At 31.0% G+C, this 27,426-nt stretch overlaps 1 protein-coding gene and 1 non-coding gene across 3 annotated transcripts in view; one reads left to right on the top strand and one right to left on the bottom strand.

The window, feature by feature from the left end:
* The window catches only part of Glra3 (glycine receptor alpha 3), a 167,902-nt gene extending 141,633 nt beyond the window's left edge, over window positions 1-26,269 (top strand). Inside the window, exons 8-10 of one of the 2 annotated variants that reach the window (XM_005325521.5) lie at window positions 3,662-3,805; window positions 6,169-6,213; window positions 18,248-26,269. In XM_005325521.5, coding sequence (XP_005325578.2) covers window positions 3,662-3,805; window positions 6,169-6,213; window positions 18,248-18,526 — 468 coding nt within the window. In that variant the 3' untranslated portion in view covers window positions 18,527-26,269. The remainder of the gene's footprint in view (window positions 1-3,661; window positions 3,806-6,168; window positions 6,214-18,247) is intronic. The other variant, XM_013358706.4, reaches the window with a different exon arrangement.
* Window positions 17,386-17,459, bottom strand: Trnaa-ugc (transfer RNA alanine (anticodon UGC)). Its single transcript has one exon. It is a non-coding gene; the product is annotated as a tRNA-Ala (tRNA).
* Window positions 26,270-27,426: the final 1,157 nt, after the last annotated feature.

Here is a 27,426-nt window from a genome sequence, read left to right as displayed (position 1 = left end):
CATATCTCTCACCATGCACAAAACTCAACTCAAAGTGGTTAAGGACCTAGAAATTAGACCAGAAACCCTGCACCTAATAGAAGAAAAAATAGTCCCAAATCTTCATCATGTCGTATGGGTTCTAACTTCCTTAACAAGACTCCTAAAGTGCAAGAAGTAAAATTAAGAATCAATAAATGGGACGATTTCAAACTAAAAAGCTGCTTCTCAGAAAAGGAAACAATAATATGAAGAGATAGTCTACAGAGTGGGAGAAAATCTTTACCACAAGCACATCAGATAGAACACTAATCTCTAGGATATATAAAGATCTCAAAAAACTTAACACCAAAAAAAAAAATAACTAAATCAATAAATGAGCTAAGGAACTAAACAGACACTTCTCAGAAGATATAAAATTGATCAACCAATATATGAAAAACATTTCAATGTCTCTAGTAATTAGAAAAATGCAAATCAACCCTACTCTAAGATTTCATCTCATGCTAGTCATAATGGCAATTATCAAGAACACAAACAATAAGTGTTTGAGAGGATGTGGGGGAAAATGTACACTCATACATTACTGTTGGGACTGCAAATTGGTACAACCACTCTGAAAAGTGGTATGAAGATTCTTCAGAAAACTTGGAATGAAAACACCATTTGACCCGGCTATTCCACTCCTCTGTCTATACCCAAAGGACTTAAAATCAGCATATTACAGTGATACAATCACATCAATGTTTATAACGCCTCAATTCACAATAGGTAAACTGTGGAACCAACCTAGATGCCCTTCAATAGATGAATGGATAGAGAAACTGTGGTATATATTTACAGTGGAATATTACTCAGCATTAAAAGAGAATAAAATTATGGCATTTGCAGGAAAATGGATGGAGATAGAGGATATCTTGCTAAGTGAAATAAGCCAATTCCAAAAAAACAAAAAGCCACATGTTTTCTCTAATGTGTGGATGCTAATCCAATATTAGGGGTGGGCAGGGGAAGAATGGAAGAAATTTTCATTGGGCAGAGGGGAGTGAGAAGAGTGGTAAGGGCATGGGGGTAAGAAAGATGGTGGAATGAGAAGGTCATCATTATGCTAAGTACATGTATGATTGCACAAATGGTGTGACTCTACATCATGTATAACCACAAAAATGAAAAGTTATACTCCGTTTGTGTACAATGAATCAAAATAATTCTGCTGTCATGTATAACTAATTGGAACAAATTTTAAAGAAAAAAAAAGCAGAGTAAAAGGTATAGCCGAACTGCCAGGGATGATGCACAGGGTAAAGCAGTAATTAGGAAAAAGACAAGGAAACTTTAGGGATGGAACTTAGATGAAAGAAGCATCTCTGGTCAAGATGGAGCAGGCTGAGATGATGGTCAGAAAAACTGAGATATTACACACAGTATGAACGAACAAGTATATGTTGAGGGTAACAAATGCCAAGTTTCTCTTTTTAAAGTGTTACATAATAGAAAAGGTAAAGGATAAAAGAACCTGGTGGAATTGACTTAGAATAAGACACTAGTATGAGTTCATGTTTGATGACAAATGGATAATACATAGGTAGATAGATAGGAAGCGAGATAGATATAGATATGCTATGGTGTGTGTGTGTTGTGTGTGTAAGGGAGAGAGAGAGATTGGTATAGATGCTATGGTGTATGTGTGTGTATGTGTGTCTGTTTCCTACTTCTGTTCACTAAGAGAAGCAATGTCATCCAAGAAACAATGAACAAACCCACACATAGTTCTTAAATTAATTTCCAATAAAGAAGGGTTCCTCAAAGAAAGGATTGATTCAAAGACTGAGATTAAAAAACAAGTAATATCTTTTGTGGGAAAGCAAGAAAATGCTAAAATAATGAAGGAAATTTGTCAAATAGATATGTCTTAACATTTAGGGATTCCAATCTGGGATGTGAGCATCAAAATAAATAATGATGAATAAAATGGGTATCCAAAAGTTTATACTAATATAAATAAATAAAATAGTAAATGGATACATGTAAGATACAGGAACTTTTCTTACTCATCATTACTCAACTTTTCTTTCTCATCATTCATAAATGTAGATGAATGATGAAATTAGAAAACCACCATTTGGTATCAATGTAATAATTCAAACAAAAATCATCAATGAATACGAAATCTGGTATGAGAAAGTTAATAATGGCTTCTCTTTTCTTTTTGGTGCTGGGGACTGAATCAAGGGCCGCCCAGATGCTAAGTATGTACTTTACAACTGAGCTCTACCCATGGCCCAAAATTTGCATAATTTCAAAGCAATCCTTACACATGGGAAAATTAGTAATTTTATTATACAGAAACCTGGCAGATATCACCTTAACCAACTGATCAATATTTTGTGCCTCCTGATATGATACACAATGAAGAATAGGGCATCACTAGTGAGAGAGTCCGACTTTAAAAAAAAAAAAAAAGGCAAACCTAAAATGAAAACACTACAATTTGGCTTCACCCTAACTGGCCTTTATTCATCAAAAATTCCAATGTTACAAAAAGCAAGGAAAGACTGAGCAAATAAATATTCCATATTGAAGGCTAAAATAAACTTTTTAAAATAAAAAATGGCATTATTAAGGCAACTGGTAAAATGAGGATGGGATGTTAGGATGAGATAGTCATATTCTATCAATACTAACCAGTTAGTTTGTTTAGTGTGTGGTACCATGTCTGCAAAATATAGTTAAATAATTCAGCCTGGGGAAAACATTATATATACTACATAGCATTTATATGTATAGGCACCACGTATCATGAAAAAAAGTAGTCAGATGTTAACAACTGAGAAACTTGGAATTCTTTTTGCTATTCAAATAACATGTCTATAAAAATATTTCAAAATTGGTACCAAATAGCCATCTATTAACCACTTATAAATGCAATAAAAAATTTAACAGAATTTATGAATAAGATTATAAAATAGAAAATTTTCTATTAAAAATGAAAGTAAAAAGTCACACATTGTTATCCATGTTTCAATGTTACTTCTACTCCAAGCATTATACTGCTCTAAGGGAAAAATTTTATCTCTTCTTTCCTTTTATCTTATGTTTAGACAAATGCCTAATTTAAATACACAGACACACACACACACACACACACACACACACGGGTCTTTTGTTTTTGTTATTTTTTTTCTTGAGGTACTGGGCATTTATTTCCAGGAACACTCTAACACTGAGCTACATCCCCAGCCCTTTTTATTTTGTATTTTGAGAAAGGTCTCACTAAGTTGTTTAGTGTTTCAATGAGTTGCCAAGGTTAGCCTCCAGCTTGCCATCCTCCAGCCTCAGTACAAGTTTTTTTTTAAATATTTTTTAGATGTTGATAAACATTTTTTTTATTCATTTCTTTATATGCAGTGCTGAGAATCGAACCCAGTGTCTCACACATGCTAGGCAAGTGCTCTACCACTGAGCCACAACTCCAGCCCCAGTACAAGTTTTAAAACTATGATTAACATTTAAAATTTGCAAAAATTAATACCTGATCAATTATTAAGAAAAAACTGTTGAAATTTCTTTTTTTTCCAAACTGATACATAAATAATGTTTAAAATCATTAAAAATCATTTTGTTCTCAAAAGAAATAAAAATATACGTCAATATGCTCACTTTCGCTTTTTCTCTTGGCTAGGTTTCATATGTCAAAGCTATTGACATTTGGATGGCAGTATGCCTCCTTTTTGTGTTTTCAGCACTTCTGGAATATGCAGCTGTAAATTTTGTATCAAGACAGCACAAAGAACTGCTGCGACTTCGACGAAAGAGAAAGAATAAGGTAAGTAATTGAATATATTGGGTTTGGTTGTATATCAGTTTTATTGGAAAGTAAATTTGTTATATTTAATGGAAATATACAGGAAGAAAATTGGGACTGGGGACTAAATGATATGATATTCTTTGAAACTAAAAATGTCAAAATTCACTTCAGGAAGAAAATGATGACACCTAGCTATACTTTAAACAGAATATCTGGTAACACGAGAGCTTTATCAGCTTCCCAATGTACTTTCAGGAATAACACTGTTTTTTGTTTGTTTTCTTGCTTCAATTTGTGAAATACATAATCTCACTTGAAATATTCAATTGTTTTATTTGTTTTACTTGATGCAAGTCATCAAATCAAATAAAGTTGCTGCTTTTTTCTGAGCTAATTCCTTGTTTCCATAAAATATTAATTATTTAATAACACCATGATGTTAAATTCACACAAAACTATGTAGTCTATTTTTCATTTATATTTTATGTTCTTAAGATATTTCTTCTGAAACTCTATGGGAAACACAATAAAGTGCAATCTTTACCTTACTATCATATGATTAGAGATGTTCCAGGAAAAAAATTATTTATAACACCTTTAGGAGGCCATAGAAATTGTAGAAATAACCTAAATGGATTTGTATGTACAGAGCAGCATTGCTCCCCTCTTTTAGGACCTGTTGTGGCATATCCCTTTAAAAGTACATAGTTTTTATCAACCTTTCTCTGTAAGAGAGAGTTTCTCTTGACAGCAAATGGATGAGTTTACTTCTTCTAATTAAAATGTACCAACAGACATTTTAAAAGCAAATAGACTTTTAAAGCAATAAAATACTGTTGAAGTGATGTATAATTATAGCCAGGATCCAATACACTGGAATATTTCAGTCAAAAGATAAAACCTAAGGATAACCATCTGGTTCATATGGCATGAATTTTTAAGATTTGATGGTTTCTGAATTACTGATTATATACTAAACTTTTTTTAAAGCACTAAGCTTTAACCTCTCAGCACTAAAAATATTCTCAACCAATACTTGATCATTTCTAATTGGCCCTCCAAAAATTATCACTGTTCTAATAAACACCCAATAAATTCTCATGCTGCATAGAAAAGAACAGCAGCATCAGGAGATTATTACATTGGACAGACAACAAAACTAGAGCATACATTTGTTTCAATTTATATGAAAATAAAAGCATCTCATTTGTATATTGAATATATTATGATAGGGAGATTAACTTTTCTTTATCTTCTTTCTCCATGTTCCCTGATTTACTTATATTTTCTCCTTGTTCTTTACTTTTCCTTTATCTTACTTTCCCCTCCCCCTTCTCTAATGATTCTTGGCACTTGCTGAAACACCTTAACAGGACAAATGCTGTATCAACAATATCAATGGGTGAAACTCTTTCCTATCAGTGAATGACAGACATTTTCCCTACTACTATCATTTATCACAATTAAGTCAATATACATTTTTCATATCATTAATGATTTGATTCTCCATTTTTATTGTCTCAATATATTCTTCCTCCTCCTTATTCACTTTACAATGTTTCAGCCATGTGATCCAAACACCAGAAATGAGAAATATTAGGCATACTGTGTTTAAATAGGAAAAATCTGAGAGCTCATTCATATTCTACATGCAACAGTCAACAGTATCCACTAGGTAATGTAATAGACCACAAGTTTAGAAACTCAATTTTGGCTTGTTAAAGTGTCTTCTTACTCAGTTTTGCCACATGTAAGAGGTGCCTGCCTGTAATCCCAGCAGCTCAGGAGGCTGAGACAGAAGGATCACAAGTTCAAAGCCAGCCTCAGTAATGTATTGAGGCACATAGCAACTCAGCCAGACCCTGTAATCTAAATAAAACATTTTTAAAAGGCTGGGAATGTGACTCAGTGGTTAAGCGCCCCTGGATTCAATCCTCAGTATATGTATGCATGTATATATGTATATGTATGTGTGTATATACGGTATACATCAAATATATGCACTATATATATGATGCTTCTTACTCTTTAGCTCACAGAAAGATACAGAGATTAATTTTTCCAGTGATTAATATTCTGGGAAAATGTTGAAATGCAAAAAATACTCATACTTTATTATTTTCTAAACACTATCAGAAATATTCAAGGATCAAATGTAATTAAATGTAATTAAGATTTAATGTAAAAATAGTTATTTTGGGGAGTAAATTCAACTCATTCTTTGGGGTAAATACTTTACATATGTGGAAATTCACTAATTGATACATATTATTGTTAAAATGGTATATATTATTAAAACCAATTGTGTAATTATATTTAATTATATATGACTTGATTCTCTGGTTTCTCAATCCCTCTTGGTCCACTTTACCTTCCCACAGACAGAAGCTTTTGCATTGGAGAAGTTTTACCGTTTCTCAGACACGGTAAATTGACTTTCTTAACTCTAAAATAAAGGAATGTGATCATCAGTAAAAAGCAGACAGCATATTCTGCACCAAGGCAGTGTTTGGTGGGGAAACACAGCCCCTTAAAGCCAAGCAAACACCATCTCCCATCAGCTAAAAAAGTATATTCTCTTTTTCTAAGAACTTTACACTGTCTTCCCTCACTCGGTAAAAGGATATTTTTAAATTATCCTTCATTTTATTAACAGAGCTATTTGGTCAAAATGATTTTAAATGTATATTAAAGAGAAATGTCATATATTTTGCAATAATCATATATTGTACAAGATTCATTTCAAAGTGAGAAACGTATTTATAGAAATGATGTCTAAAAGCAGCTGCTTAAGTGACCTCAAAATAAAACCAAAGAATGCTCTATCCAGTCTGTATAACTTTAGAATCCATTTTTAATATTGAAATTACTTAAGGCAAATGAACAATTTGGTTTTAATAGTAGCATCCTTTGAAGTTTTGAATAAAAAGACATCACAAAGAACTTGTCCAAGTATTTAGAAGGGTAATGGAGAAGAGAGAATATTGGCCCATATGTGGTTTTAGGGCACACAAAATACAGTAATTACATGTAAACTACCAGAGTCAGGATTTTATTCTGGGATTCATATACAAATAGTTTAGTTTACTAAACTAAAATTTCTGGGGTAAGGTGTACCTAAAATTAGCTCCCCAGATGAGTCTAACATACACCCCAGTTAAGAATCCCTGTGAAAGACAAAATGTTAAATGAATATAACAGTAATCTCAATTTCACTGCAGATTATCTAGACTAGTATTACTGTACTTAATAAATCTCTTATATTATATAATCACCTAACTTTATTTCTTTGTTTTGAAAATTACATTATTTCCTAGAATCCCAGACTCCCACTTTTCCTTTTGTTTTTTGTCTCTGAGGAATAATTTCAAATTATCTTTCTTGATTTTATTAACTGTAAAATTTTAATTGTATGGAATTTGCATAACAGATATAGTTTTTGCAATACTTATTCGTACATACATATAAATGTATTAGAATATATATTAGAAACTATTTTTATATATGTATGTATATGTCTACATATCTGTATCTATCTGAATGCTTTGTCTCTTTGGGAGACCAACATAATTATGTCTCTAGTTACTAAACAGTTAATGTCTAAAGAAACTTCATAATGAAAGATATAAATTATATTAATTATGACTTTACAAAGAACTTTGATGAAGAGTTAGGCTTACTTCATGGACACTGAATAGGTTTCTAAAAAGAAGCAATACGGTAATTGAAATACACTCATTCAAAAACATATGACCTGTTTATTTTTAAAATAGTCTTAGCATTGGGCAAACCAGAAAATGGTTATTTTGACTTTTTGAATACTATTTTCAAATTAACAACCCTTTCAGCTGACTGAATTTATCATTTGTTCAAGCAACATAATTTGCTTAGAAACAATCTGAGCAATCTAACCTTTTGCAGTGAAAACGAGTATAAATATTAAGAGTATACTCTATTTCTCTTTATTTCCATGACTATTGGTTTACATGAATTTACCTCAGTACTCTAATTTGTTAGAATATGAAAAGTAAATTAAATTGCCTCATTATAGAGGTAACCTTACATTAATGCAAACAGTAGTCCTAGGAAATTTTAACTTGGCTCAACCTTTGCTTAGGCATTGCATACAATTTAATACTCCACTTTTTTATTAAGGTATCATGGAATCCTTTGTCCAATGTGAAAGAATAAAAGTTTTCTCTTGTATCCAAATTTCCCCACCCCACACTGTCAGAGCCTGCTGTGTGCTGTTCACCCACTACACCATGCCCCCATGGTTGCTATCTCCAGTGCTGTGTATGTGTGGGTGTATGCATGATAAGAAAATATTTTGGCTAGAAGTTACTATTCTCATGTATGATATCATTACTTAAGTCTGGAGTCGTATAAAGACACCAAAGCAGTTGTGAACATGTTATTTGTTGAAAGATATGGATGAAATGGGATTGCTTTAATGCATTTCATGCAGCTTCATCCACATTACCAGGTAATGGTGCAATGGTTTGCCGAGAACACATTTGCACAACATTCTAGTACTTCTGTCTTCCTACCTATTATCATTTATCAATTATTATTTATATATGAAAATGATATAGAAATGGACCATTAGTTCTAGATTTAGGAAGTGATGACCAAGTTTATGTTTTACTAGGCAAAATAGGTATCTTTTTAAATAAAGATATTGAATGTAACTTAACAATCTGTATTCAAACGTAATTTTTTACTTGTGTGTTTATACTGTTTTACTTTAAAACAAATCATGATGACTTCTAAGGATAACACATAATTTTTGAATCCCACAGATTTCATCAGCTCTATAGTCTCATGACCAATACAAATATACATATATACTTTGTTGGCTGAAAGGATGAGGCTTTATGGTTGAAAACAACATGCATCTATTATACTAAATTATTTAATATTTCCATTATACATCAATTTATGATTTATTCTTGAGTTAAGATTTTCTTTCAAAAGATAAAATTATATCCTGTAAATTTCTTCAATACATATCAAAGGAAAAGTAATTTCTCAATAATTTGCATTAAAATATGATTCTAGATGAATGATCATCAGGGGTTGAAATTGTATCCTCTCAAATACAACAAAAATTGTAAGATTTTAATATGTCCTGAAAAACAACTATTTAGAGTTTATGTTAAAGACATCCACTTCTTAGCACTATATACCTTCTGAAATCCTGCTCAGAAAAATATGTGATAAAATAATATAATCTCTATTTAATCTAAGTTTGAATACATTATGGTGACTTCCTTTTCAAAGTTAATTAAAATATAGGTTATTTTGAATCTGCCATTTAGTGTAAAATCTTATATAACTCTATAATAATGAGTTGGCACTGACAGAACATATAACATATTATGCTATAAGTAGATATATGAATTTTAAAAAATATTTCATTCTCATATATCCTTTAAAATATTTGTATTACATTTTCGTATCACCTGAAACATTCAGCTTTAAAAACTTATACTTTCCATTTATTAACCTCCAAAGGTTAATAAATGGAAGGTATAAGGAGGTTAATAAATGGAAGGTATAAGTTTTTAAAGCTGAATGTTTCTAAATCTAAGTTTAATATGACATGCATAAACTTGTCTAATTCTTTGATAATTTATATGTCATCTATAATAAATGCAAAATTCCCATGGAGCTAGATTTCAAAGAATTGTATATTAACAATGACTTTTAATTATAAAAATTTTAATCTCATCTATAATTGTATTTTTAAGCACTAGGTTTTTAGATGATACAGAAATTTGCATAGATGTATGAAACAGAATGTTTTAGAAAAGAAATTTTAATTCACATTTTTCAGCTGATCTCAGGCTCTTCTACATGATCATTCTTCCCCAAAAAATATGCCACTATGATATTTACCGTCAATTTTTTTAGATCCACACACTTTGAAATCATGTAAGTGGAAATTAATATCTTAGTTTCCTTCCCCTGTTACTTTCCCATTTCCATTTCTCTATAAAGCTATAAAAAATCACAATAAAATCTTTGGAGTAATCTACTTAGCATCTTAAATGTATAAATGTTCCAAAGGTTCGTACTAAGGGAAAAACATTAGAATAAAAATTATGTATTTAATGCTGTTATATCTTACAGCAATTCACATAATCAATACTTCATGGTGTATTAAATGCTTAGTGTTTTACCACTCAATGGCAATTTTCAGGTCTTCTCCACTTTCATACATAAGTAAATTTTTTTTGTTCTTGGCTTTTTGTTTGATTTTTTAAGACTGAGAACAGGATAGGAAATTAGTTCTTACCTCCTGTATATTAATATATTATTTTAATGATAGAGATAAAGCAATTCTACCAAATGACTATATCTACCTTTGATCTTCTAACATTTCTAAATTATTATGTATTTATATGAATCATCTTTGGCATAGTTCTCTAAAGTAAATGAAAATGCCCTTAGAAAGTTTCACAATGTAGCACTGATGCATAACGGTTTTTCTCAGTTTCAAATGTAAAAAGTTGAAAAAGGTCTTCCTGTTAAAAGACTTGTACAGTAACTAAATGGCTTTTTATATTTTTCATTGCTTACTACTCTAACTTGCTTAGAGCATAGTAAGAGAGTTTACCTCTGGGTTTACAGGCTGTATCTTTAATTTTACTATTTTTATCAGTCCATTTTAGTTAATTATATTGAACCTTTTTATTACCTATATTTTGAATTATAAATTGCCTTAATTTTATGACCATTAAATTTTCCCTAACATACAGAGTATTCTTGAATCAAAAATATACGTAAATATTTTTAGCTTCTTGCTTTTTTCACATGCTATTCATCAGATTCTAAACTGAAGATATTTTTAGAAAATCAAATTACCCCAAAGAAATATTTGAGTACTAATCAGAATAAAGAATATCACTAATCAGAATAAAGAATATCTAAGCATACATAATACAAGATAATTTTATGACTGAACCCAGTATGAATTTTATGACTGAATTAAAAACAGAATTAGGTTAGTAATAAAATAATTCCATGTATCTTCTAATTTAACAATCTAATAATAATATTATTATAATATTAATAAGTTGCTAGAAAAACTTCCTCCATTCTTTATGATTTAGGAGCAATTTTCAAACCTATCCCAAGAAGCCAGTCATTAAAAACAAAACAAAACACTTGAAACCTTTGTGGTCCAAGGACCCATGTTCTCTTTCATCCCTGACAGCCTAGGAGAACAGATTAAGCCCTGTCAGAGTGTGGTTTACTGCCATCCCACAGAGATGAGAACCTGTTTCTGAAAGAGCCCTAACATGAGTCCACATACTCATCTCATTTATATACTTTAAATATTTATGTTATTTCATAAAACATATTTAAAACACTAAAGGCACCTTGGTTTTATAAATTAAATTTACAAAAAATTCTAGCAGCCATATGACAAAACACATTTATTGTAATAATAAGACAGTACGGCTAGAAGGGTGAAGTGATCTTCTTATGTTTGTGCTATTGGTTCACCTTTCAGTGTGACAATGAGCAATTGCAGTGCCCTCTGGAAACAGACAATTGAATGGTCCTATTTTACATAATATTTTAGTATAGTTTGATTCTTATCAGTTTAAAACATTTAATAGTAAAATAATTCAAGTTGTTATTGGCATTTTCTTTTAATGCTTCATGCAATAACCATAATAATATGATTATAACCAAAAATATTAATAACAACAATTTGAGTGCTTTGCAAGGATCTTTATTTTCTCTCACCTTAAAGAACCTGCTAGATACTATAATATTTTCCTGGAATAAGAAACTAAAAGTCAGTGTCAGGTGCAGTACTACATGCCTATAATCCTGGTGGCTCAGGATGATGAGGCCGGAGGATTGAGAGTTCAAAGCCAGCCTCAGCAAAAGTGAGGTGCTAAGCAACTCAATGAGACTGTGTCTCTAAATAAAATACAAAATAGGCTGGGGATGTGGCTCAGTGGTCAAGTTTCCCTGAGTTCAATCTCCAGTAACCCCACACCCACACCAAAAAGAAAAGAAAGAAAGAAAGAAAGAAACCAGAAATCAGAGAGTTAAGTTAAATTAAGATAATCAAGGCTCTAGGCTTCTGGTAGTAAGTGATGAAACTATAAAATTGTTTAACTATAATAAAATATTTATACTTTACATTTCAATCTTGGGTCAGATTCTCCATTTGAATCATCTGTTTGTGGTCATGTAAAATAACTAAAATTTATTTGGAATGTATTTATTTGTTAGAAAATTATTTCCTATAGCACACATATTTTATTGAAAGTTTTTTCTTCAAATTTAAATTCAATAAGAAAACTACTGATAATATGTTAGTAATATCAGAGTTCATACATTTTTAAAAACAATAATGCTCTAACCCAAACTATAAACTTATAATTGTCCAAGGTCTATTTTCTGATATATGACTAGGTCCTTTAGTAGATTTTTAAAAGGATAAAGGTACAGATCATATAAATAGCCTTACATAGATACTTACTTATAGCTGTGGAAACATTACTTGGAAACATAAATTACTTCCGAAATAAAATCATATCTTAATACAAAAGTCATTTCAGGATATTTTCTTCACAAACTGTTACATAAAAATATAAATTCACAAGTACTAAAGGAATTCAAAAAATGCTCTATCACTACTAATTCAAGTTGGTTGAGATGGTAGTACTGGACCTCTTAAAAACATTTGTTTCTAAAACTTCATCGTGTATTGTAATCATCAGAGAGCTGACTGGAAATGCAGATTCCTATGAAAACCTAAATGGTAATAAATAAGAAGCTCTGAAGTTGAGATCCAGTCAACTAGATTTTATCAACCCCTTCCAATGATTTTGGGGATTGAACACACTTTGAGAAACATGACTGACCTAGACTATGTTATTGCATACATACAGAACAACTATTATCTCACACTTCTTGACATTACCTATGACCTGGTCGATATCTTAGGACTAAGTACAAATTGATGCCCTTTAGATTATTTCAGTCTCAGGGGCTATTTCTACCAGAATTCAAGAAAATTCCAGTGGTTGTCATTCAAATAGATTATACCTGTTCACAACATCCAAGAGTTTTATATTCTAGCAACCTAGTAGTCACCTTAAAATGACACTATTGAGTCTTGTCCAGAAACTCCAGTATACATGTTTTAGTAATATTTAACTCTATAAATGAACTGTAAGGCATAGAGGAACAGTTTGGGCTACTATGTACCTCACATCTCTCACAGTTTTCCCTTATTTACTTTTCAAATTCAATCTAGTCATTTTACACAGTGGGAATAATACAAATCCAAAACAAATGCACCATATTTCAATTATGCTACGTGTTGTTTTTCTCACTGAGGGGTCCAGAAGAAATATCAATTCATCCTTTAATGTTTGTAAATTCTTTAGTAGCCTCAGATTAGTTTTTTCCTGGATTAATTGGCCATCCTTGCATAGTCACATGTGCCACTAAAATTTGCCAAACTCCCTTTCTTCTCAGTGAGTTTAAAAACAATCATTTATCCTTAGTTTACTTCTGACAAGTGATCTGAACCACAGTTTCTTATTAAGTTGTGAAAATATGCTGGATAATTCATGCCTCCTTAGGGAAGGAAGGAAAATTATGATTTTGTCTTCCCCACATGAAAGGATGCTACATTTAGCATATGTTTTAGATTGGGATTAAAAGACAGCACAAGATGCTTCAAATCTATAAAATCACACCTGCCTTCTTTGCCCTGATAAACTCTTGAATAGTTTCCCCACATTCAGCATGGTAGAGATACTGTTGAAATATTATATTGGGCAGAAACAGCAGTCAGCCTGCAATATCCATCTACTTTTATCATAGGCTAGATATGCTATTCTACAGACCACTGATGAGGACCAGCATTCCTGTCTCCACTATTTCCTTAATCAGATATGAGTGTTCCCATTATCTTTCTGGAATATCAAAATATTTAATATTTACTCAAATGAAGATTTAGGCAATTTGAAAGGATCCCATTTTAATATATCCTATTAAAACTAGACTAAGGAATGATTTACCAAAGAGAAGGCTCAAGCAAGATCTTTCATTTAGTGTCACATTCTTTCCAATTATACATTTCACCAAAGGCAATATCATTTACTGGATATATATTACTCTTTTTTTTCCCTATCTACGATTTTTAATATGACCATACCCACGACCACAGTTAGTTGCTTTGCCTCCATACCTGTCCCATCAGCTTCTCTTTTTCTCCTCAGGTTACAGTCTTTTTCCCCAGCAGAATCACCATATGTTTTATGATGTAACCAGTAATTCCAATACGCTGTATTTAGTACTACTTGCCATTGAACTTTAACCACGGTATAACTTTGGAGTCCATTCAGATTGGGCAAAGTGATCTTGGCCTTTCAGTTTTCTTTCTTTCAGCTGCCTTAACTCCATGGAGTAAATTTAGCAACCAGTGTCAGTGCCTTTTTATTTCTTTTTTTTCCCCCATTCCCCACTGGCATCACTGGACTCAACTCCTGAGATGAAAGGAACAGATCTAACAGGGATCCTTAGTGGACGCAGCTGCTGAAACTGGAATAGATTTCCAACTTCTCAGCTGGTGATAAAAATGCCAGGAAATCATTCAGAGGAATCCTGTCCATTTTTGTTGTATTCTTCTTGTGTCTTAACCACCTAAAAAGAACTAATAGATTAGCCTCTGGCCATGATTTTTCTTCTGAATGGTACAGATTTCTTCCCATAGGTGAAACCCAGCATGGCTAGTACAAGAGTTAATATGCCTATGAATCTATATGTCCTCTTTCTATCCTAAAGAACAACCACATACCAAAGGAACTCTGTTACCATAGTTTGTCTACCAGAATTTAGGTGAGAGGCTATGATATGGGTAGGCTCATTTCTAGTTATTATATGGCCAGCCCAGATTTGCTACTGAACTTAACTATCTACTCTTCTATAGAGATGTCACAGTATTGAGAGAACCAGTTTCCCTTTTTTGCACAGATCCATATCACCACAGGTTTCACTCACTCAAAAGGGATCTTTGATATTATATCCAACAGTGATTCTTAAATTAGAACAGTGAAGCAAGTTGGGGGTACCATTTATGCTAAACATTGCCTTTTGTGCTACAGTATACATAAATATATTATTAGTTTTTGGGTCAATCAATCAATCTAAAGATTCAGGAATCATGGATTGCACAGAGATCTTCTAGCACTTCTCAGCAAGGTAACCCAGCTGCTTTGTGCTATAATTGCTTTGTCCAATTTGTTAACTATTAAGCACCAAAAATGTAGTATCTTAATCAAAATATGCTGTAATTATAAAATACACACTAGATTTCAAGAACTTAATATGAAATCGTCAATGTAAAACTTCTCAATTTTTATTTTGAACAAATGTTAAAATAATATGTTGGCCATAACAAGTTAAAATTTTAAAATTAAAATTAATTTTATCTGCTTCTTACATTATGTGTTAAATGTAATTAAAGTAAAATTCAAAATTTTACATGCATTTCATTTGTAGCTCACATTATACATTTATGGTACAGAGCTGCACTATAGATACTAGTTTCTAGTGCCACTTGCCTGGGGTTGCAGAAAGACAACATAAAGATTAAATGTAATGTCATTTTGAGTCCCAACTTGGCTTTTGTTTACACCTTGAACACAAGTAATGAATCTGCTTGCTGTGCTTACTGTTTTCTGTGGCCTCGTTTTCACAAGGATGATTAATTAATTGGGAATAAGGAATTAATTGTATCTTGAATAACTTTATCCTCAATTTTATCTCAGTGGTCATTCATCTGACCCTTCCACAAGGGATAAATCTATGCCATCAATATTCCAGTAGTATGATTTATCCCTAATTACTTTCTATAGAAATTTTGCTACCTCAAACCCAGCATAGATCAGCATCAGATTCTCCTCAGAATCATGCCCCAAACTTTTGTCCATATTAATTTTAAAAGGATCCCAAAGCCTGGCCAGATTTTGTTTCCACAGCTGAGATTTTGGGGTTTCAAATTGTCACTCAGACTCTTCAGACAACAATGGGCTTTAAGTTAATATTACATTTACTAAGCCTCATAGCAGGATGTGATGCAAGGAACACATCAGGTCTACAGTATTTTTATCACATGGGAGACACAGCTATTTCTCAAGATCACAGCTTCTTTTGTCCCCCTTACCCACAAAGGACCATTGGTATAAAAGTCAGGGGCTATATCTATTATATGTAGCTCCCTCAGGGCAGGTGAGTCTCTCCAACTGAATGAAGCTGTCTTTTCTCCATTTAGCTTAATTCCACTGTTTTCAAGGAAAAGATGCCAAAGAAATTAGGGATCATTCTTAGGAGTCTTGTAACAGCTTAGGCCTGATGTTAACCCATTACACACAGTCAGTTATGTAGAAAGACACAATTGAGAAAAATTTAGTTGTTCATTGAGTACTAATTTTAAATGGATTTTGACTGCTTTTGGGGGGGGGTGCAGGAGCAGTCTGTAAAGGTTTTAAAGTTCTCCATAACAGATAGTTAAAAAGGTGATTAATGGATTCTACTTTGTTAAACACATAAGGTTATGCTAAAATCTTAACATTGTAGTAATGAATTTCCTGTTTCAACTAGTATGCCAACATACATACATAAATGCCTACTGAGAAAGTTATTTTGGTCTAATTTTAAGATGAGTTTTTTTAATACATCAGTTAATGTAGTTTAAAAGGCCATATTAAACTTTAACACTGAGCTAATCTGCACACAAAATAATATAACTTAACCAGGTGACCTATGTTTTCCTTCTGGAATGCAAACGTCAGCATAATTTACTAAATTGTAAGGGGGCTATTTAGCACTTACATAAGAACTGTTTTGATACCTACTATATATACTTTTAATCAAGATATAGAAAATTTCAAAGGAAGTAGATTTGTCTTAAAATTTTTATGGAAGCCAAAAGAAAAGAAAAACAAATAATAGTAAATGAGGATGCTTCCACTAATTTCCAATTTTTATCAAGATTACAATAGATCCCTTGGATTGGCAGATTTATTTTCAGGTAATATAAACTGTCAGCTTTTATTTCATCCTTGTTTCCTCAAATTTTAATTGCTTATTCAAAATACAACTGAAATGTTTTACAATAATTACTTGCTTTTGTTTTTCAGGTGGAATTCAGTTTCATAATTCCTAAAAACAAATTTATGCATCAATGAATCAACTTTAGTCATTTTCTCATTTTTAGAATCCATAATAATTTCTATTATTCATTTATAAATTTTAAAATATACTCTTTATTGAGCAACTACATTCACAGACCTGAAGTAATTTTCAAGAGTTTGAGCCTATTTAATTATTTTTATATCTTATATTACCAAGCAAAAGCACTATCATAGCAGACATATAACCTTATAAAACATATTGGTACATTTTAAATTTTTAATTTTAGTAGCATAAATGAATTTTCCTTATTAATGAATTTAATTATTAAACACCATATTTCTCTATCAGGAGCACATTTATGATAATATATTTATTAAATTTTTTTCATTAAATTTTGAGAATGTTTTTCTTTTCTTTTTTTGTGGTACTGGGGATTGAACCCAGGGCCTTGTGCTTGCAGGGCAAGCACTCTACCAACTGAGCTATATCCCCAGCCCAGTGTTTTTCATTTTTATATATGAAAATTCTCTTCAATTTGCCATATTTAAAAATAATGAGACCTTTTAGAAGAACATAATTTTTTAAATTTATAACAAGTTGATTTCTTGAAAATAAAATAAACTGCCTAATATCATTCATAATTTGGGCCAAACTACTATACCTGAAAAACAACTATATATAAAGTAGAATATATGACTATCTTAAGTTTGTTCAAAAAAAAGTGAGTGTAAAACATAGAAGTACTATAAAGGAAGGATAACAGTAAGCAACCAAGTGTTATTATGTGTTTCTTTGTATTTTCCAAGGAAGTAACTCATATTTGTGTGAAACAACCATTAAAAGGTGTCTCCATGAGAAAGAAAAATTCAGTCAGTGATCTTGGTATTTTTACCATCTCATATCACATATTTGTATACTTAGACACATCATATTAAAAAGTCTAGTATATGAGAGTATATATTATACAGTGCTTCAATAGCTTTATTTCTTGATCTCTTGGTTAGATATTCTAGTAATATATAGAAAATATCAAAATTTTAGTTTTTCATTAAAACATTTTTTGAGAGTTTTACATTTATTAAAGGGCACATCTGGATGATGCATCAGGATAAATAAAACTTCAAAGGGAGAATAAGTCACTCATTTTTATATGTTTTAGTTATCTTTTTCTTCATATTAGTGCAAAAATCTATGATGATAAAATTTGTCATAATTGTGAAATGCCTACCATACATGCCCTATTCCATTAACAAAAAGTTTTCTTGCATTTTTCTTTGACAGGAAGATGAGGTAAGGGAAAGCCGATTCAGCTTCACAGCATATGGAATGGGACCATGTCTGCAAGCAAAAGATGGTGTAACTCCAAAGGGCCCAAACCATCCTGTACAGGTAATGCCAAAAAATCCTGATGAAATGAGGAAGGTCTTTATTGATCGGGCCAAGAAGATTGACACCATCTCCCGAGCCTGCTTCCCATTAGCTTTCTTGATTTTTAACATTTTCTACTGGGTTATCTATAAAATCCTTAGGCATGAGGATATTCATCAGCAACAAGATTAAGTCCCTGATGGCATACAAACACAAACATTAAATTCAGAAGAAAATTTTCTTGCCATAGCTGTATGTATGTGTGCATATGTACATGTGCGCTGTGTCCAAATGATAGCCATTATATTAAAACAGTAAGAGGAAAAGGTTTATTTTGATTTTTATGTGAAGTCATGAGAGAAGCCAAGGTTCTTTTAATGGATACAAAATATGTATTATGGGGATTCTGTTTCATGTTAATTCAAGAAGAAATGTTTTCTTCATAGTAAATCATATATGTGGAAGCTTTACTGCCAATATGTTTGTATGTTATATAATATTACATAGTAGTAGATGTAAAAACTACTTTGGAGTATCTTGATTTTTAATTCAGTGATATTAACTGTGACAAAAGCAAGATTTGTACAGTAAATTTTATGAAAGAAAAAAGGAAAATGACAAAGATAAAAAATATTAATAGTTTGAACTGTAAAATTATTTTCTTATATTCACACAAAAGGAAAGTATTCAGTAATTCAGTGGAAAATTCACTCAAATTAAGTATTATTATACAGAGAAACACTATAGAACATATGTAGTGACAAAAAGTTTCAAATTAGGAGGTTAAAAACTTTCATTGTTTAGAATACTATATACAAATATTTAGAATACCAAGTTTTCCTTTGTGGAGATTTCAAGCAAATGGCTTAGTAGATCACACTGTATTCAAAAACCTACTTTTCATAAAATTTGTATCTCTAGGAATAAGGATGGAATTACTTAAAGACATTTTTGTTTTTAAATAATTGTTACAATTATGTATTTTAAATTATTGCCAAACACTGAAAAATTCAAGCCAGCACCTTCATTTTTGTTATATTTTTAATAGCTGCTTACTTGTTTGTGATTACATTTAATGTTTTGATATATAACTGAACAAAGTTCAGTAACTTTTATATTTTGGTTTAGAATGAGACTTTAAATATCAATGTAATTAAAAGTATTTACATTTTGATAAAAATGAATTCAATGAAAACAAATTCATGAAACCTTTTTTAATAAGCACAGTTTCCCATCAAAATTACATGGGTTCAAACTTTCCAAATATAAAGAGAGTAGGTTTATAATTGATATGTCACTCAATTCTATGAAGATTGTTTTCATATTTCTGAATTAATGAATTCAAAATATAAGCCATTCACAACATGTGAATGATTTTAAATAAAAATTTTACTTAAAATTTATCAATTCCCCCATGGAATTATTTCAACTGCAATGGGGTATCAGCTCATTTCATGCAGTGTAATTAGGTAGAAACATGTGATAGTGTTCTTGGTTAAGCTGAACCAGACTCTAATTCTTTTCTCTTGCTATTTTTTTAAATTATTTTTTTACCATCAATGTTGTATTTGAAAATATTTTTGAGTGCTTTTAAGATATTTTAATTATCAGTAGCACTGGATGAAAACTCAGTGTATCAAATTATTTACAGAGAAAAATAAACATTAAGCTGATATAAGATAGAAAAATAAGCCAGTTCTGAAATCGTGTGTACTATTTTCTGACCTTTAACCACTCTCAAACTAAAAGCAGGAACTGTCATTTAAAATGGAATCTTTTCAATGTTTTTGTACTTTGGTTTAGTTTTTAAAAATTAACTTTAAAAAAGTACTTAGTATTAAAAAAACAAATTCTCTAAGTAATTGAGACAAGAAAAATATGTCATCATGAAAATTCTACAACTGGAAGAATTTACTATTATGTACTTTACCTACTTTGAGGACTACCCACCCCAAAATTATACATATGTGTCTTCATTTGCTGTCTATGAACTAAAACCATGAAAGAATATTCTCATAATGAAGATAAGAGCAAAACAGACTGTTTCTTATCACTGAGAACTAGTTGGGGGATTTGACATAATGATAAACTAAACTGTCTCAATGTCTATGAAATACTTGAATACATTTTTCTATATTTTATATATTTTATTTCAAAGTTTTCTAACACTGCTTACATTAAATTAATTCTGAAAAAAGAAAACAAATATATTAAGATAAGCATACATAGTCCCAAAAGAAATTCATAGACATCACTTGCTTTCATACTTAAGGATATTACAAATGTGTCATTTTTTTAAAGCCTAAAACTATGAATGTAAGTTTACTAGCAATGAGAAAACTTGTCAACAAGGGCATCAGTACTTTCAGAAATATATCAAAACTATTAAACTTCCCTTAGGCATAATTTTAATTTCCTATTATTCTTATTATTGCCCTCCTGCATAAGAAAATACTCTCTCATAGCCTCACTTACACAGTAACAGTGACAAGATAAACACAGCTGAATGCAAAATGTTCAAAGTTAATGTCCCCTCTAATGACTCCTTACACTGTAAAACTATATTGTAATTAGCATCCTGAAATAGTACTTGCTCCGACAAGCCCTGTTTCAGACCAGCATATTTTAAATTAAAAAAAAAAAAACTACTAATGGTGAGAAATTTTTAAAGTGTACATATACACTAAATACCACACATTTTGTTGGATTTCCAGTATTGATATTCTAAAAACGTTCTGAAATAGCCATATTAGAAAGTGCATACAGTTTTTTTTAAAAAGTTACTTATCTCATGGGCTGGAAATTTGGCTCAGTTTGTTAAACACTTGCCTGGCATGCATGAGGCCCTGGGTTAGATTCCTAGTGTGTGTATGTCTCTCTCTTTCTCTCTCTCTCTCTTATACACACACACATATACACACACACACACAAACACAAACACCTCAACCAATGAAATATTTGGTAACACAGCCTATGAATTTTAAAGAAATCTTGTCAACATACATGTGTTCAACCTTCTCTTTCCTTCCCATTAGAATTAGACTTACACTATGATAGAAACCTAGCACTTTCTTTACTACTTATATTAGGAAACCAGAATCACCCTAGAAGCAAGAAAGCAAGGGTCTTTAAAACTTTCCCCAGCCTTTCCAGAAATTTTTTCATGACACTTATCTGAAAAGTCCATCCAATTCTCAGTGTTATATGAAAATGAACATTATGGTTGTTCATAGTATTACATAATAAATTTTACTCTATGAATATATTCTAATAATCTTTATCTTAATTTTGAATTATAAATGTTTATAAATTCTAAATATGTATAACTAAGACATAAATATATGTTTAACAGAAGAGAACAAGTTGTTAACTCTTCTACATTCTGTGCAACTTACAATTATATAACATTTGGAGAAAATTAGTATCCTTCATACTACATATCCTTTTCCTGAATATCATTCATCTCATTTTTTAAATATAGTCTTCTATTCCTAATATGATACACCTCAACTTTCTGATTACTTGGGGGAATTGAATAGTATAATGTCAGCTAAATTTTTCCTTTTACCTACAAAGTACACATTCCATGAAATTGGCTCCAGTTAATATGGGACTTGCCAAAATTAAAATAGCTTCTTCTAGTATTAAAAGTAGAAAACTGGAAATACCATATTCAAAGATATCCCTCTCTAACAATGATTTAGAGCACTCTAAGAAACTCTTGAGAATGAAAACGTGTCTAATAATCCTCAGATAGATCATTAACAATCTTTGAGGTGATATCTTCTACTCCAAAATGAATTTCACACACTTTACAATACACTTAAGAGCATGATCTCTAAATTACCTGTATTTCTCAGCTAGCAGATGTTGAACTAGCAAAGCAAAGCAAATCATGCTAAGTACACATTGAAAAAACAATCAGTATTTGTGATGCTGACAAGGCAAGGACTATAAAATAAAGGCCTTGATGAAACTGTTATGAGATGAGTTACTCTATACACAGACCATTTAATTTTAGCAGTCTATCCAAGGAAAATATAATCCATGAAAATATGACTTATAAACATAATAACTATTTTAGTTCACTAAGGAGATTAGTCAGGAATTATCTTGATGACTCACAGTTCTTCCCATCTTTGCATCAGCAAGCTACTCTTGAATTTCACCCAATTGTTAAGCACAGTTTATAAAAACTATATATATGCTGCTTGTTAATTTAAATATTCAATTTTTGAACTGGCTCATTACATTACCTAAATTTGGCTTCAAGAATGAGTTATATAAATGGGCGCAGTGGCACAGGCCTGTAATCCCAGTGGCTTAGCAGGCTGAGACAGGAGGATCTTGAATTCAAAGCCAGTCTCAGCAAAAGCCAGGCACTAAGAAACTGAGTGAGACCTTGTCTCTAAATAAAATATAAAATAGGGCTGGGAATGTTGTTCAGTGGTCTAGTGCCCTCAAGTTCAATCCCTGATACACCCCCACCCTCCGAAAAAAAAAAAAAGAATGAGTAATTAGTTATTATAGAGGTACTGAAACATTTAGCACAATCACTATAAATTTAATTTGCTTTTTCAGTAGCTGGCTTCATGTGCACTTCAGAGAAGAATTTAGTGTAAAAACTGTACAATTTTTTAAATGTCAAATTTCAAGAAACCCTTAAAATGGGCCCAAAATTGTCTAATCGTCTCATACAAAATTAGAATAGTTTCTGGTGCAGGGTTGTTTTTTTTCCCCCAATAATTTTGACAAGACCACTTTATTTAGCTGAACCTGATAATGAATAGTAGAAAGGCATGACCATGAAAATTCCAAGTCTCTAAGAGAGTAACAATTTGACCATAATAATCTAGTCTTGTTCTGCACAATTCCTTCATAATTTTTTACAGCATCCTCTATTTGGGGCCACAAGGCCATTCACAGCATAGCAGGAATAATCCTGACCATCTCTATGATCATTTAAAGTATGGAACCTTTTACTGTGCACATAGTCATTCTGTCTCTGTCATGAAAATTTTACATTTACCATTTGAAACTTAAAGGAAAATGTACACAATGTTTTATTGGCTTTTTATTTTATACCTTGAAATTCATCAACTCATCATTCTGATATCTAAAAGGATTCCAAAAATTATTACAGGTTGTAGCTACAAATCAGTTTAGTGCTTTTCAATATAATAAGGTAGAAATCATAGTAAATATGGTGTACATGAAAACAAGATTCTTTTCTTAATGGAATGCATTTTTATACCTTTATAAGACATGTTTTCCTCTGATGATTTTTTTATTCATGTACTACAAATAGTAACATTGCAATGTTGTTTTATTCTATTATAAACTTTTCATTAATAAGCATGCACACTACCAACTGTCTCAATTTAATTAATTTTAAGATTAAACTTACAGCCTCACTCCTATTTAAAAAACATTAAAAATTGAACTACCACAGAGACACAGCTGTTGTTGCTAAATATTTCAAAAGAAAAGTGACATATACTCTTCTATAACAAAGATATTTAGACCTCAAGTGTAAAATCCTTAACAATTTAAATATAAGGTAAGAAAAATCTAAAGAAACTTCTCCCAGAAATTGAGCCAGGAGGTACAAAAATCCCAAGCTAGTAGCTACATTACCTGTTTTTCATCTACATTTTTGTAGATGCTGCATTCATATCTCTTGTGTCCCTCTATTATACATACTTAAAAGTTCACTTTTTTTGTTAACAAGATGAATTCTTTCAAATTAGAAACATATAGGGAGTCAACTTTTCTAGACAAAGGTCCATAATTCTATGATGTTTTGCAATATATGTGATTCTCTGAGGGAATCATTTGAATTGATCATGTCTTAATTTTCAAACCATAATATTTTGCCTCAAAATCACATCTGGATCAAATCTTCTCTTTCTTATCAATGGAATTCTAAAATACTATTTAGGGTCCAGTTGTGTGGCTCAGTGGTAGTATACTTACCTAGCATTTTTGAGACCCTGGGTTCAAGTGCTAGTACCACAAATACTAACAATTACAATAAAAATGATAATAATAAAAAACTATTCAAACTGTATTTGAATAACAGCTATTTGTCAACACTTCTTCCAAAATACAACTGTTGGTGTTAAAATTGCATTTTAACATTTTAGCATTAAGTAGTTTTCTCAGTAATTTTTTATTGATCACACATAAGCAAAATAAGAGAAGAATTTTAAAGATTATAGAGTATTACTTAAAAAACAAAGTGTGGTTCTCAATTCTTCTGATATACACCAGAACTCGGAGCCACTTTATAAACATACACGTATATATTTGATTCCAACATATATCAGATACACACACAATTCCAACATAGATTGTAATTCAATCATCAATTAAATAACTATTCATTGAGCACCTTGTGTGTGTTGAGCACTGTGCACTATGCTGAATTCAGTATCTTTGAGGTGAGACATGAAATCTTGCATTACTGACAAAGTTTAACAAATGAGAGAACTGATGTGAACACATACAAGCCTATTCTTTTAATAAGGCTTGATTTAATGCTGTTAAAAATTCATAATTTTTTTCTTTCTTCAAGCAACCCATTTCAGTTGTCTCCATTTACATTCTTGGAATCAGAAATAAACCTTTGAGCTTTCCCCCCAATGTCAGATCCTTCATCATTACATTATCTACATTTTCCTAACACCCATACAGCAACAGTAGCTCATTACTCTGAGGGCAGCCTGGTCCTTTTCTGTATGACAGAAAAGTTCATCCTCATCAATAAATTGGTTTACTGTCTAAGAAACAAATAAGTCTATTCTATTCTCATCAGACAATCCATAATATATTTTCTAATGTCTCCTGCCTATGTTTAAGCTCAATATTATTTTAAATCAGGTATCACTAGCTTTATTCTTATTTAAGTAATTCATTACAACACTTCAAGTATTAAACACTGATGAGGTATTTTCAGGTTTATAAAACATTGAAACATAAAATTAATCATCTACATAAATATAAATTGGTTTTAAAAAGTCTATATAAATTATTTGCAGTAATTTTAAATATTTTCCTGCAATCTAGCAATAATTTTTAAAATAAATATTGAAAAATGTAATTCAGATATGAAGATACAATATAAAACCCTACAAAGTAGAATAAAATTTTAAAAACTATCATCTCCACACAATACATATTTTTACAACAAAACTATAGTAAAAAATAATGAATTGTTATTTTAATAGTGGATTTTTCTATGGGGTGGTTTTAGTAAAGATGCCTTCAGGGAACTCCACTTATTTTCTAGCCTGGCTTGTATGTGAGAGGTAAGGAGTTGCAACTTAAAGCCAAGCAAGGATATTCAAACATAAAGCTGCACTTGAATATGCTTAAATAATTTTGCACTCTTTCACTTTTATCTCTATGAATTATGCAAAAGCTTTTCCTTAAGTTTCCATTTTAATGTATGATAGATGATAGCACTGGGGGAAAAGTAGAATGAAGTACCTTGATGTTCTCTGGATACAATGTGCTGTGAAAAACAAAACAAAAAGAAAATGCACCACATATTTTCCAGGGAGTATCTCAACATGATACACAGTGACTTCATTACTGGTGAGACAATATGTTTAAAAGATTACCCCTGAAAAAATACTGCTATTTTATGATGTTAGCTATTTTTCTGTAGATCTAAAACTTGTCTTCCTGAGTCTGATATCTGTTTTCCTGTCCAGACTGGTGTCATATTTTTTCAGAAAATTATACTAAAAATATATTTTAAAATTTATGCACGATTTTATCAACTTAATTTTCATTATATTATCTTTAGTTCAATTCTGCAACTAACCAGCTCTATAATGAGTCATTAACCCATGAACATTATATGATATTTATCATGTAACTGCAGATAATTTGATCAAAATCAATAAAAGTTAACACTTTCCAAGACTATGAATATCTTTTGTGCAATTTTTTAAAAAACAAATTTCATCAGAGTATTATGTTGTTGTTCTAACAAAAATCATACTATATTTCTGTTTGGATGAGAATTATTTAATCTAGGATCACAAAAGTCAGCGACATCATTCAGAGAATCCTTAATAGATGGTATCCCATTATAGGAAAACTACCACAAGGAAGATGGTGAATGGAACTTTTCAACTAATAATAGAATGAAAGAAGATGTGTTACCAACTAAAAAAATTACTTGATATTATTGTATTACTACTTTTATTTTTGTTTGAAAGCCTTTTCCTTACAATTTGTTTATTGAATAAATCATTTATTTAACCTACCCACAGAGATTCTTTTAAAGTGAATTGCTAATCTTTCTTCATTTTAAATCTGAGATTTTATTTTGGTCTTTGCCTCCATACAGTTAGGTTGGTATAGTTTAGGGAAGGACAATAATAAAGAAATAAGAGAAAATTCAATGTATGAAAAATTTTAAAAAATTTTACAGCATATGATAACTGGTCTTTCATTTTTGGAGTACTTAATAGTAGCCTTTTACACAATTTTATGTTTAATGGCACAGGATTAAAAAAAAACACACATGACAAATTCCTTCCTAAATTGGCATTATGATTTTCTTTGATGAACTAGCCTTCACTAACTGAATGGTCAAATCATAACATAAGCAGAAACTCAACTGAAATACTGCCATAAAACCAGGCAAAGTCATCTGTAAGTGCGAGTGCTAGAAGTATCTTTAGGCAATCAATGTTTAAACAAAGCATATTTGAATAAATGTAATGTGACTGGCTACACTAACAACTGGGAAAAAATCACATCAAACAATTTTTAAAAATCAATTTGTTCTACTATGGTTTAAAAATATTCATTATTCTCATTATATTCAACATTTCAATAGCACTAAATTGGTGATATTGTTCTACATACTTTATATCAATTTACTGTTGCTGACAGTTGCTATCTTCCTTGATGAACTTATTTTCTAAGTGTATTCCTTCTTTCTAATTTTGCATAATTTACACAGTTCATTACCCATTCAAGAGAAGCTTAAAACAGAATGATGACATACTTACTGAACTATGGTATGCTATAAATATTTAGATATTTAGCTATTAATGTTGCCTTGTGTTTGA

Source organism: Ictidomys tridecemlineatus, chromosome 14, assembly GCF_052094955.1.
Source record: "Ictidomys tridecemlineatus isolate mIctTri1 chromosome 14, mIctTri1.hap1, whole genome shotgun sequence".
Taxonomy (NCBI): domain Eukaryota; kingdom Metazoa; phylum Chordata; class Mammalia; order Rodentia; family Sciuridae; genus Ictidomys; species Ictidomys tridecemlineatus.
The sequence above is the reverse complement of the archived record's forward strand: the minus strand, read 5'-3'. Positions and strand labels throughout refer to the sequence as shown.